Source organism: Leucoraja erinacea, chromosome 27 (assembly GCF_028641065.1).
Source record: "Leucoraja erinacea ecotype New England chromosome 27, Leri_hhj_1, whole genome shotgun sequence".
Taxonomy (NCBI): Eukaryota; Metazoa; Chordata; class Chondrichthyes; order Rajiformes; family Rajidae; genus Leucoraja; species Leucoraja erinaceus.
In genome coordinates this window covers 13,995,072-14,008,239 of record NC_073403.1, presented here as the reverse complement: position 1 = coordinate 14,008,239, position 13,168 = coordinate 13,995,072, and the positions used below count along the sequence as shown (strand labels likewise).

Sequence of the window (13,168 nt, the reverse complement as noted above, 5' to 3'; positions counted from 1 at the left end):
CTCAGGGGACTTACTGTGATGTTAGAAATACGTCACGCAACAAAGCGTAATATTTTTTGCAGTCTTTATAACAAGAACGATTGACAAAAGTTAAAGTTCAAAGCCCATGGTAGTTCATGAATTGTTGCAGAGAAGACTATGAAGGCAGGTGGGGGTGGGTACTGGAGACTGCAGCACGTTGATTCTTACATTAACTCTCTGTCCACAGACACCAGAAGCTGCTGCCAGCTTTAGTGTAATTAGTGCTCTGAATGTCACATCCTAAATCGCAACACAATAAATTAGATAGGCCTGCACATGTTGAACTCAGCAAGAGTGCTAGAAAGAACACAGCCAACATGTTACAGAGACTGGCTCAGAAAGGGGAGCACTTTCTAATGGGATGAACAGTTTCTGTACTGTGTACACACTGTACTGCAGTTACTGCCCCCAAGTGGAGTGTAGACAGTGTTACAGTCACAGACCCCAGTGTAGTGTGTACACGCACTATGGTACAGTCACAGCTTCCAGTGCAAAAGTACACCCGCTGGGGGTCACTCACTCCTCCAGTGTAGTGTCCACACACTGCAGTACAGCAATTGCCTGGTTTCCAATCCATACTCAAATGTTTGGAGTCACAGGCAGCTATTTGAGTGTTTACAGTGTGCACCTGTAAATGCCCTGCTGTCTGATTGTAATGCAAAACAAAGTACCCCAGCGGGCCGTACTCTCACAACATGCCCTACCCCCCCACAACCCCACCCCCCCCTCCCCATCCCGGGAAACGACTGGACATGTAGCCCTCACCCCCACTCTGCCATGCGATAACATCATGGCTGATCTCCTCCCTCAGTAGTACTTTCCTGGCTTGGACCCATACCCTTGCTCCCCTGTCTATGGCTCTGCAGTGAATCTGCTTAAGGACTGAGCCCTCACTGTCCCGGGTGAAGATACTTCTGTACATCCTGCAAGGGCAGCCCTTCATTTTGACTCTGTGACCCCCGGCTCTAAACAGGCCAGGCAAGGGAAATGTGAACTCTCCATCTCTCCTCTCGAGCCCCAGAGATGCTATTGTGCATTTCATTAAAGGCCACCCCTACACTCTTCTACAGGTCCACGCTGCATAATCTCTCATAGGAAAGAACCCTCCATCCTAGAAACCTACCTGTCAAATGTCTGATGTACTCACCTGTCATAACTATTTCCCTCTGTACATCAGTTGATATTCCAACCCACTGAGTTCCTCCTGTAGTTTGCTTTTGCTCCAGATTCCAACATCTGCAGCCTCACATCACCGCCACATTCCAGCTGCAGTCACACCAGGGTTCCATCTAATTGTAGCAAAATGTCTCTACTCGTGCTCTCAAATCCTCGTACAATAAAATAAATTATCTTCCTAATTGCTTGCTGAAGTTATATACTAAGTTTCAGTGACGTGTAGAATGTCACCCAGATCTTTCTGAAAGCCCAAAGCCTTTCAGACTCTCACCATTCCTATTTTTGTACCAATGTGCAGGACCTCACATTTTTTTTCCATATTAGAATCAACTTGCCATGTATTCACTCAATGACTCAGCCAGTCTGCATCCCGCTTCTCCACGCGTCCCCTCCCCCGCCAAAAAAAACCCCTCTCTGCATCCCACACAGTCACCAGACTTTGATTCATCCGCAAATTTGGATACTTTATATTTGGTTCCCACATCCAAATCATTGATGGAGATTGCGAACACTAGTGACCTCATTCTGATCCCTGTAGCACCTCACTCGTCAAAGCCTCCCGACCAGACACTGCCCCCCCTTTTCTCCGTTTTGTTTTCCACCCGTAAACAGATTCACAAATCCACACCATTCGTACTGTGCCAACTAATTTCACTAATAATCTTATTGTGTGGCACAATGTTAACGATTTTCTGAAAGTTCAAGTGGACATCAACTTTTGCCCATATCTATTCTGCCACTTCAAAAAGATCCAAGCAGGATTGCCCTTTCAAAAAGCCACGTTGATTCCGGTGGGCGGCGCGGCTCTGGCCAGCAGCAGCCTCTGCAGTCTGTCCACGTTTTATTATTTTTCTGTCTGTGTTTTAATGTAGTTTTTGTTATTTTTTGTTGGGGTGTGTGTGTGGGGGGGGTGGGGGTGGGGTGGGGAGGGGCCTCAAACTTTTAAATCTCATTCCCTGCACGGGACCAGGGTTCCCGACCTTTTCTCGTCGGGTTTCCGTTGTCGTGGGGCTGCAACGAGGAGCGGCCTACCAACAGGAAGAGACCGGGGACTCTGGTGCTACAATATACCAGTCACCGTGACGCGGGGAATGTCACCGAGTCTGGAGCGGGTGGAGCGGTGGAGGAGCGCTTCTGCTGCTGCTGCTCGGCCCGACCGGAGAGTCGGAGGCTCCAATGTGACAGGTCTGTGGACGGCGGCACCGGGAGAATCAACTTTTCAGGGCTCTCACTCAACGGCGACTCCCCCTGCCCGAGTTGCGGGGTCGAAGAGTCCCCTCCCCCGCGGGGCCTTACAGCACCGCCCCGCGCGGCTTTGATTCATCGCGGGACTCTGCGATACTTTATATTTGGCTCTAACATCCAAAACCCATTGATGGAGACCTCGCACCACCCGGTGCGGCTTTAATGATCCGCGGGACATTGCCTCGCCAGCCGGGGGCTTTGACTTTGACTCTGACATCTGGGGGGGGGGGGGGGGGGGGGGGGGGGGGGGGGTGAACAGATGGACAAAAATAAGTTTATTTGGCCTTCCATCACAGCGATGTGATGGATGTTTATGTAAATTATGGTGTGTCACAATGTTAACGATTTTCTGAAAGTTCAAGTGGACATCAACTTTTGCCCATATCTATTCTGCCACTTCAAAAAGATCCAAGCAGGATTGCCCTTTCAAAAAGCCACATTGATTTTGCTCAATCCTACTATTTTTTTCCTAAATGCCTTTGTTAATAAAATCCAGTATTTTACCTGCACCTGATATCAGCCTAATTAATTGTTTTAATAATTCAGTTATTTATTTGCTCCCTGTTTTCTCTCCTTCCTTTCCTTAATAGTGGGGTTACATTTGTTCCATTCCAAACTGTGGGACAATCCCAGTACCCATGTAATATTAGAAGATGGCAAGCAACACATCTACCATCTCCACAGCCATATTTTAAAAAAATAATCAAAACTCATTAATTTCCCCAGTATTAATGTTTTTTAATGCCTATTTCTTTGAGCTGCTCATTAATTCCCTTTGTTAATCACTGTCCCCAGAAGAATGTCTTTTAACTCTATGAAAACAGACAAAATATATATTTTAATTACCTTGCTATTTCTTTATTCTCCAAGATAATTTCTCCTGCACAATCTGCAAAGACCCACAAACATTTACCAAATCTTTTCCCTTTTATTTATCTCTACACCACAAATCAAGTGGGATGTCAATCCATTTCAATGAGCTTTGATACCCCCTGTGGGTTGGATCTTTGTGTTACAACAGTAATGGTACCAGTTTGCTGGAAGCTTACTGCAACTACCCTAAATTAAGGACGCAGATTCATGGCACAGTGCTAGCTGTCGCCAATGGCGTGTGGATACTGCAGGCAGCACATGTACCCATGTTGTACACCGACTCCCCTGTAGTAAATATTGCTAGTGCGGTGTCAATGCAAAATATTACAGAAAAGCAGCAGAAGGATTATACTCACTGTAAGGAAATAATGCACTCATTTGTGTGTCTGCTTACAATATGGCCAGAAATGTCCGCTACCAATGACTCTACAGTAACAGCTGCCAGTAGCGAGTGTGTCTACTAAATTCACTCTAGTACACCCTTCAGTGGAGGTGTGTGGACCATACAATTGCAAATTCCCCCAGTGCTGTTTGTTTGCCGAGGAGATGTGGAGTGCATGTTCACCCAACAGGAATTAATTAATTATCTTAGCAATTAATTTAGTTTAGTTTAGTTTATTATTGTGTTACTACTGAGGTAAAGTGAAGTGCTTTGTTTGTGCGCTGCATTGACTGGGGATGTAACGACTGTGTTACCATACCAAAAAGCCGCCAATTCTGATATTTGATGACGAGCAATAGCTGGACATTTCTGCCTTTCTTCATCACTTTAATTTGCTGAAGTGAAAGTAAAGATGGGACCTCAGATTGCAGAAGGTTGTATTGCAAGTGGAATTACAAACCAAAGGGTAATTAGTTACTCATTGTATATAGATTGTTACGGTAATTAAAGGTTCATCCACATCAGGAGAACCTGGACTCATACCAAGCTGCTCCTGTAATGTATAGAATCATAGAGGCTTCCAGTTTCTCTGGTGACCACGTGCTGGAGGTTTGTCCAGCTGCAGATCCTTTATTGATTGAAAGATACAGTGTTCCCTTCTCGGCCCACCGAGTCCATGCCAACCATCGATCACCCATTCACATCACTTCTGCTATCCCACTTTCTCATTCACTCTCTGCACTCTAGGGGCAACTTACAGAGACCAATTAACCTACAAACCTGCATGTCTTTGGGATATGGGAGGAAACCTGTGCACCTGAAGGAAACCCATGCAGTCACAGGGAGAATGTACAACTCCGCCCAAACAGCACCCGAGGTCAGGATCAAACAGGGTCTCTGGCACTGTGAGGCATCAGCTCTACCAATGTGCCACCTCCTGACTGATCAACAGGAGAGGAGAAATACTGGGAGCATTATGGCGTTAGAGGACTTGATTGAAAGGAGGGCTGCCAAAATCCCAGAATGACAGGATGCTTCCTTTAGTGCCAGCGTGAGATGCAGGGCATTTTAATGGGACAGACGGATCAACAAGAAGTTGTAGTATCCGTGGCTTGTATCAAATCAAGTTATTCATAAAAAAGATGAGGTTCCATAATACAACTGTACACAATACTCTAAAGGTAGCCAAACCAATGTTCTATAACACCGCAACATGACTTCCTGACATCTATACTCCATGTTCTGACTGTTGAAGGCAAGTTACACAAAATGCCTTCTTTATCACTCTATCGACCCATGTAACAACCTTCAGGGAGCTTTGAACATGGACCAAGAACTCTCTGTACATCAATGCTGTTAAGGGTTCTGCCATAAACTGTATTCATTTTTGTTTGTGTTTGTATTGGTTTATTATTGTCATAGGTACCAAGATACACATAAAAACATTGTTTGTATGATATCTAGCCAAAGCATACTGTACATGAGTACAATCAAACCATGCACATATACAATAGATAGTGCAAAGAGGAAAACACCAGGTGGAGAATATAGTGTTACAGTTTTATAGTGTTACAGCTACAGAGAAAGTGCATTAACAAAACTAATCCCATTCGCCTGCCCTCTCCTCATAACCTCCGACACATACTAATCAAAAATCTGTCTATCTCTGCCTTAAAAATATCCACTGACTTGGCCTCTACAGCAATCTGTGGCAAAGAATTTCACGGATTCATCACCCTCCAACTAAAGAAATTTCTCATCTCATTCCTAAATGAGAATCCTTTAATACTAAGGCTATGACCTCTAGACCTAGACTCTCCCACTAGTGGAAACATCCTCTCTACATCCACTCTATCCAAGCCTTTCACTATTCCGGACATTTTAATGAGGTCCCTTCTCATTCTTCTAAACTCCAGCGAATACAGGCCAAAAAACACTCAACATGGTTAACCTTGCTGGAAGAGATTAAACTAATCTGGATTAGTGAACATGAAGTAGGTGTACCGTTGGTGTACATGATTAAAAGTAATTCTAATGCATTTTATATGTACATTAGGAGCAATAGTGTAGCCGGGGAAAGGGTAGCTCCAATCAAGAACAAAGGAGGGAATTTTTGTGTGGAGCCAGAGAACCGGTGGAGATTCCAAAGGAGCACTTCACATTGAAAGACATGGGTGATGGTGAGATACGAGAGATTTGTTGATATTCTAGAGTATGTCAATATTAATTTCTTGAATAACATTAATATGGATAAGTCCCCAGGGGCTGATGGGATGCATCTCAGGATACAGAGGGAAGCAAGGAAGGAGATTGTTGAAGATTTTTATAGCCTCTTTAGCCACAAGCATAGTCTCAGAAAAGAAATGGAGTTTAATACAGAGGTATTGCATCCAAGGAGATTAAAGTATGATAAGAAAGTATACAGTAAATGGCCGGAGCCTTGGAAGCACTGATGTACAGATGGATCTTGCGGTGCAAGCCCATACTCTGCTGAAAGTGACAACACAAGTGGATAGGGTAGTAAAGAAGCATACAGCATGCTTGCCTTCAATGGATGGGGAACTGAGTACAAGAGTCAGGAAGTTATGTTGCAGCTGTATAAAACTTTGCTCAGGCAACCTTAGCAGTATGGTGTGCAGTTCTGGTCACCACACTATAGGAGGGATGTGGAGGATTTGGTGATGGTGCCAAAGAGGTTCACCAGGGTGCAGCCTGGATTGGAGTGTATCGAGGATCATCTCCAGGAGATCTTGCTGCGCAAGTGCATAGGTAATCCTTTTATAAACTGGGCAGTGCCAAACTTAATCCGAGGGAACGAAAGCTAGGCAAGTGGATGCAATATCAGTGGGTGAACGCAATGGGGATAGTGACCATAACTCTACAAGTTTCAAACAGTTACAGAGAGAGATCAGGGTTGTCTGTAAATTAAGTGTCACAATCAAAGAAAGGCTGATTTTAATATCATTGGGCAGGACCTAACACATATAGGAACAACTACCTACAGATAGATCTGAATTCATAAAGTGGAAGTCTTCTGAAAGTCAAATAGAGAGAGTCATGTTCTGGTGAAGAGTAAAGATCAGAAGTTCAGAGGAAGCTGGATGTCAAAGGATATTGAAGGTTTGATTTTTTTTTAAATGGTAGATATAGAGGGCTGAAATGAGGGAAGAAGCTTTCAGGGGTTTAGAGAATGTGTGGTTTGCTTAAAGAAGAGATTACGTGAGGAGGGACACAACATGCTGGAGTAACTCAGTGGGACAGGCAGCATCTCTGGAGAGAAGGAATGGGTGACGTTTCAGGTCGAGACCCTTCTACATGAGGAGGGGGTGGTTTGGGTGAGAATGTACACAACTGCAGGAGATGTTACACCTGTCTTTACCTATCAACCCCCAATACACGTGCGTTCACTTCTATGATTAACCTCCTGTGTGGGATGTTATCAAACAATCTGGAAATCTATAAATACACCTCACCCACTGGCTCCATCTTACTTTACAAGACACCCTCAAAGAATTGCAGGGTATTTTAGCCAAAAGCAATTTATTTTTCACTATCCATGCTGAATGCTCCATCCCATTGTTCTGCTCTGGTGGGTTTATTACTGCATCTTTCAGTTTTCATGTGGGAGTTTTCCCCAGAAGAGGGAGCCCCTCCACTCTTCTTTGAGATTGTGTCTTGGGAGGTTTTGCATGCATCAGTGTTGGCAGCTGGTCATCTTGGTACACGTAACAATAACACATTAATAAACAATGACCAACTTTGTGCTCTCATCGGGTTAGTTCTAGTGGACTTCACCCTCGCCAATGCACACTTCGTTCAGTATTTTTGAGGCAGAGAGAATTGTCGACTGCCTTCAGCATCAATCACAACCCCAGGAAAGAAGTCAGTGGTAATGGTCTCAGTGGAAAGGCACCTTATCCCCTGATCCCTCTCACTCGCCAGCTCTGCTGCTCCCTGTGATGTAGGTTCAGTCCTGATTCTATCATCCATCACACCACATCTTCTCCATTCTGCCATCTGGGAAGAGGTACAGGAGCATCAGCTGCAAAACCAGCAGGATGCTCCACAGCTTCTTCCCACAGGCAATGGTTAACGGACTGTGTCCCCTCCCCATATATCGTACACCAACACATTTAACCTCGCCCATACTTTGACAGCTGAGCACCTGTCAAAGCAAAGCCACTGTTCGGTCCGAATGTCCGTTTTTATTTTAATTTTTAGGCCTATTTTTTAGACATGGTAATTTTAATTTTTTAAAGCTCTATGTATTTATTCTGTTTTTATTAACCGAACTGATGGGAACTGATCGAGAAACAGTTTTTTCGTTCCATCTGTGTATGTAAGTACTCAGTTAAAATGACATTAAAGTAAACACTGAATTCTCTTCTTTCCTTACATCTCCCCATCTACTCCCTCTCCCATCGTCTCTCACTCTTTCCACAGCCTCTAGATTCCTTTAATTCCTGTCCTCCCCCTATCTGATTCCCAATTTAACATGTCCTCCCTTCCCCATTCACGTTGAGTAAACAGTTTGTTCTACGACACCACGGGCTCACAACCTTTTTCGTCCCGTTTACCCCAGGCAACTTTAACAGCGCATAACAATGTTACTTCACTTATTTATGAACAACTAATGATGAACAGATACCGGTATACCAGAACCAAACACGGTCAGTCAATGAGAAAAAATATGTACAAATCCAGAATCAACACATTTACCCCCTGGGTTGGGAACCCTTGTACCACACAATATTTTCACTACAAATTAGTCATTCTACATCCCACTGAAGGATTTTACCACTGTAGAATTCTCATGCCACAGGGAGGTCCCATTTCTTCAAAAATGCCTTCGACATGATAACATCTTCAGCTCTCGCTGCCTTGGCAGAACAGCCAACATCCTGAAGGACCCTTCCCACCCTGGACACAACCTGTTCCACCTGCTGCCCTCTGGCAGACGGTACAGGTCTTTCAAAACTCGCACAAACAGACTCCGAGACAGCTTCTACCCCATAGCCATACGTGAACTTAACAATGCAAAATAAGAAATAACACTCACATTCAACTGAATGGCTCTACCTCAGCTGCTATTGTTATTTATCTGTAATTTAAAAAAAAAATACGTTTTACCTTATCTTATGTATTTAAAATTGCTCTTGTGAATCGCACCGTGGGATTGACTTAAATTTTGTTGTACCATGTGCAATGACAATAAAGAGATTCATTCATTCATTCATTCAGGGAGGGACCTTTGGCTGGGGATGGGGGATGGTTGGAGTGGGACGGGGGGACGGCAGAGTCTCTGACAGAGTGTGGGAGAATAAAAGGTCTTTAGCTGGAGGGGGTGGGGTGGAGGGAAAGAAGGGTCTCTGGCTGAGAATCCAACAGGCACTTCTTCAGATTGGCTAAACGTGAAATAAAGTGAGCCTTCTTCCACTCTCACTCTCATTTGCAATACCCCCTCATCTTCCCCTCCTCCGTGAAGTGTTTGAGTTTACTTTACTGTCCCATGTACCAAGGTACAGTAAAAATCTTTTTTTGTTTGCTAACCTGGCAGCGGAAAGGCAATACACGATTACAATCGAGTCACCCACAGTGTACATGAGAAAGGGAATAACGTCAATAATGTTTAGTGTAAGATAAAGCCAGTAAAGTCCGATCAGAGATGGTCCAAGGGTCTCCAATGATGTAGGTGGTAGTTCAGGACTGCCTCCAGTTGTTGGCAGGATGGTGCAGTTGCCTGATAACAGCTGGAGAGAAAGTGTCCCTGAAGAGAGAAGAGAAAGGGGAATGACTCCCCTCCTTATCTCAGTATCGAGGTCTCACTCGCTCTCTGGTTTGTCTATACCAAGACCTTCCCAACACCAAGCCCACTCTCTCCCCACAATACCAAGCTCCCACTCTCTACATCAACACCATTCTCCCTCCCTTCCCCAGTATTGCTCCTCAGTACCGATGACCTCTTCCCCATCCCACACACCTTCCCTGTACCCACCTACACCATACCCGGGACAGTCTCCACATTCCCTGTCCAACCAATACTGAAACGCATTCTCTGCCAGCACCACAGTGCCCCTTCACTCCCCACCCACCAAAGTCCCACCTTTCCCACATGCCCACAGAATGAAGCTGAGATTGCCAATTAGAATTATGATATTCTTAGCACTTAAGTTAATAAAGTCACGAATAAACGTCTGAGGTTTGAACAGTTTAAACCCGAGTGCAGAGTCAGCTGAGAAGCGGCACAAGAGACCCCTCTACAGTCCTCAAAGCCGGAGCCGATGTGAAAATATACAAACAACGCCAACTACAACTTTGACCAAGCGCTGGGAATCTAGCAAGCGTTGAAAACTTCCCCTGTGAGAGTTGCTCCGCTCCCGGACCAGTGCTCACTCGGTCCGGTGGGAGACCAGACGGCTGGAGCAGAGCAGTCAGTCTCAGCTTGGACAGGACTGACTGCCTGCCTCTGCTCACAGCAGAGTTGCTCGGGTTCCATACAGGTTGGCTGGAGCTGTGGTGGGTGATAACATGTGTGTACCTCTTAGTGAAGCTGTATCTGCTCCCGGGGGTGGTGCTGAGACCCCCAAATCTCCTTCTGTAAGACGAGGTCTGAGTGGATTCGAAGCTCATGGTCATCTCTGCACTCTCTCTGTCTGTCTGTCAGGACGTGTGGGCGCAGGAGAAGCTGAGACCCAGCCTGCGGGCAGCCGCTTATATACACGCTCCGGCAGGGACTCTGGCTGTCTGTCCGTGGCACAGCCCAGGGTCCTAGCGCCAACCTCATTCATACCTCCACTCACGTGCACGCTAGAAGCCCCTTCTCGTTAAATCACAGTGAACATTAAAACATCAATACTGCAGTTGAAAATGGACAGTGGTCTTAAAATTACGAAATTAATTCGGATTTAATAGTTTGACATATAGTGCTGGAGTAATTCAGCGGGCCAGACAACATGTGTAGGAATGAACTGCAGATGCTGCTTTAGAAACACAGAAACATAGAAAATAGGTGCAGGAGTAGGCCATTCGGCCCTTCGAGCCTGCACCGCCATTCAATATGATCATGGCTGATCATCCAACTCAGTATCCTGTACCTGCCTTCTCTCCATACCCCCACAAGGACCACATCTAACTCCCTCTTAAATATAGCCGATGAACTGGCCTCAACTACCTTCTGTGGAAGAGAATTCCAGAGATTCACCACTCTCTGTGTGAAAAATGTTTACCTCGTCTCGGTCCTAAAAGATTTCCCCCTTATCCTTAAACTGTGACCCTTTGTTCTGGACTTCCCCAACATCGGGAACAATCTTCCTGCATCTAGCCTGTCCAACCCCTTAAGAATTTTGTAAGTTTCTATAAGATTTCCCCCTTATCCTTAAACTGTGACCCTTTGTTCTGGACTTCCCCAACATCGGGAACAATCTTCCTGCATCTAGTCTGTCCAACCCCTTAAGAATTTTGTAAGTTTCTATAAGATCCCCCCTCAATCGTCTAAATTCTAGTGAGTACAAACCAAGTCTATCCAGTCTTTCTTCATATGAAGTGTTCAAGAAGGAACTGCAGATGCTGGAAGATCGAAGGTCCTCCAAACGCAAGGCGTAGCTATGGGCACATGCATGGGCTCCAGCTACGCCTGCCTCTTTGTCGGGTACGTCGAACAATCCTTGTTCAATACGTACCAGGGCCCCATCCCCGACCTCTACCTCCGCTACATTGACGACTGCTTTGGGGCCACCTCCTGCACCCACACACAACTGACTGACTTCATCCACTTCACCACCAACTTCCATCCGGCAGTCCAATACACTTGGACCATTTCCAACACTTCCCTACCATTCCTTGACCTCACCATCTCCATCGCAGGGGACAGACTTCTGACCGACATACACTACAAACCCACTGACTCACATGGCTATCTGGACTACACGTCTTCCCACCCTGCCCCCTGTAAAGACTCCATCCCCTACTCCCAATTCCTCCGCCTAAGCCGCATCTGTTCCCAGGATGAGACGTTCCACACCAGGGCATCGGAAATGTCCTCGCTCTTCAGGGAACGGGGATTCCCGTCCTCCACCATAGATGAGGCTCGCACCAGGGTCTCTTCCATACCCCGCAACACTGCTCTCTCTCCCCATCCCTGCACTCGCAACAAGGGCAGAGTCCCCCTAGTCCTCACCTTTCACCCCACCAGCCGGCAAATACAACAAATAATCCTCCGCCATTTCCGCCACCTCCAACGTGACCCCACCACTCCCCACATCTTCCCATCTCCCCCAATGTCTGCCTTCCGCAAAGACCGCTCCCTCCGCAACTCCCTTGTCAATTCTTCCCTTCCCTCCCGTACCACTCCCTCCCCGGGCACTTTCCGTTGCAACCGCAAGAAATGCAACACCTGTCCCTTCACCTCCCCCCTCAACTCCATTCAAGAACCCAAACAGTCGTTCCAGGTGCGACAAAGGTTCACCTGTATCTCCTCCAACCTCATCTACTGCATCCGCTGCTCTAGATGTCAGCTGATTTACATCGGTGCGACTAAGAGGAGGTTGGGCGATCGTTTTCGCCGAACACCTCCGCTCAGTCCGCAATAACCTACCTGAACTCCCGGTGGCTCAGCACTTCAACTCCCCCTCCCATTCCCAATCCGACCTCTCTGTCCTGGGTCTCCTCCATTGCCAGTGAGCAACACCAGAAATTGTTGGAACAGCACCTCATATTCCGCCTGGGTTGCTTGCATCCGGATGGCATGAACATTGAATTCTCCCAATTTTGTTAGCCCTTGCTGTCTCCTCCCCTTCCTTAACCCTCGAGCTCCTCCTCCTCCCTTTTTCCTTCCTTCTCCCCCCTACCCCCCATCAGTCTGAAGAAGGGTTTCGGCCCGAAACGTCACCTATTTCCTTTGCTCCATAGATGCTGCTACACCCGCTGAGTTTCTCCAGCATTTTTGTGTACCTTTCTTCATATGAAAGTCCTGACATCCCAGGAATCAGTCTGGTGAATCTTCTCTGTACTCCCTCTACGGCAAGAATTTCTTTCCTCAGATTAGGAGACCAAAACTGTACGCAATACTCCAGGTGTGGTCTCACCAAGACCCTGTACAACTGTAGTAGAACCTCCCTGCTCCTATACTCAAATCCTTTTGCCATGAATGCTAACATACCATTCGCCTTCTTCACTGCCTGCTGCACCTGCATGCCTACTTTTAATGACTGGTGTACCATGACACCCAGGTCTCGTTGCATCTCCCCCTTTTCCTAATCGGCCACCATTCAGATAATAGTCTACTTTCCTGTTTTTGCCACCAAAGTGGATAACCTCACATTTATCCACATTATACTGCATCTGCCATGCATTTGCCCACTCACCCAACCTATCCAAGTCACCTTGCAGCCTCCTAGCATCCTCCTCACAGCTAACACTGCCCCCCAGCTTCGTGTCATCCGCAAACTTGGAGATGTTGCATTCAATTCCCTC

The 13,168-nt window shown here is 46.2% G+C and overlaps 1 protein-coding gene across 2 annotated transcripts in view; it reads right to left on the bottom strand.

The window, feature by feature from the left end:
• gfap (glial fibrillary acidic protein) overlaps window positions 1-10,425 on the bottom strand; it is a 30,642-nt gene extending 20,217 nt beyond the window's left edge. The window contains exon 1 of one of the 2 annotated variants that reach the window (XM_055657102.1): window positions 10,236-10,425. In XM_055657102.1, the coding sequence (XP_055513077.1) occupies window positions 10,236-10,333 (98 nt within the window). In that variant the 5' untranslated portion in view covers window positions 10,334-10,425. The remainder of the gene's footprint in view (window positions 1-10,235) is intronic. The other variant, XM_055657101.1, reaches the window with a different exon arrangement.
• Window positions 10,426-13,168: the final 2,743 nt, after the last annotated feature.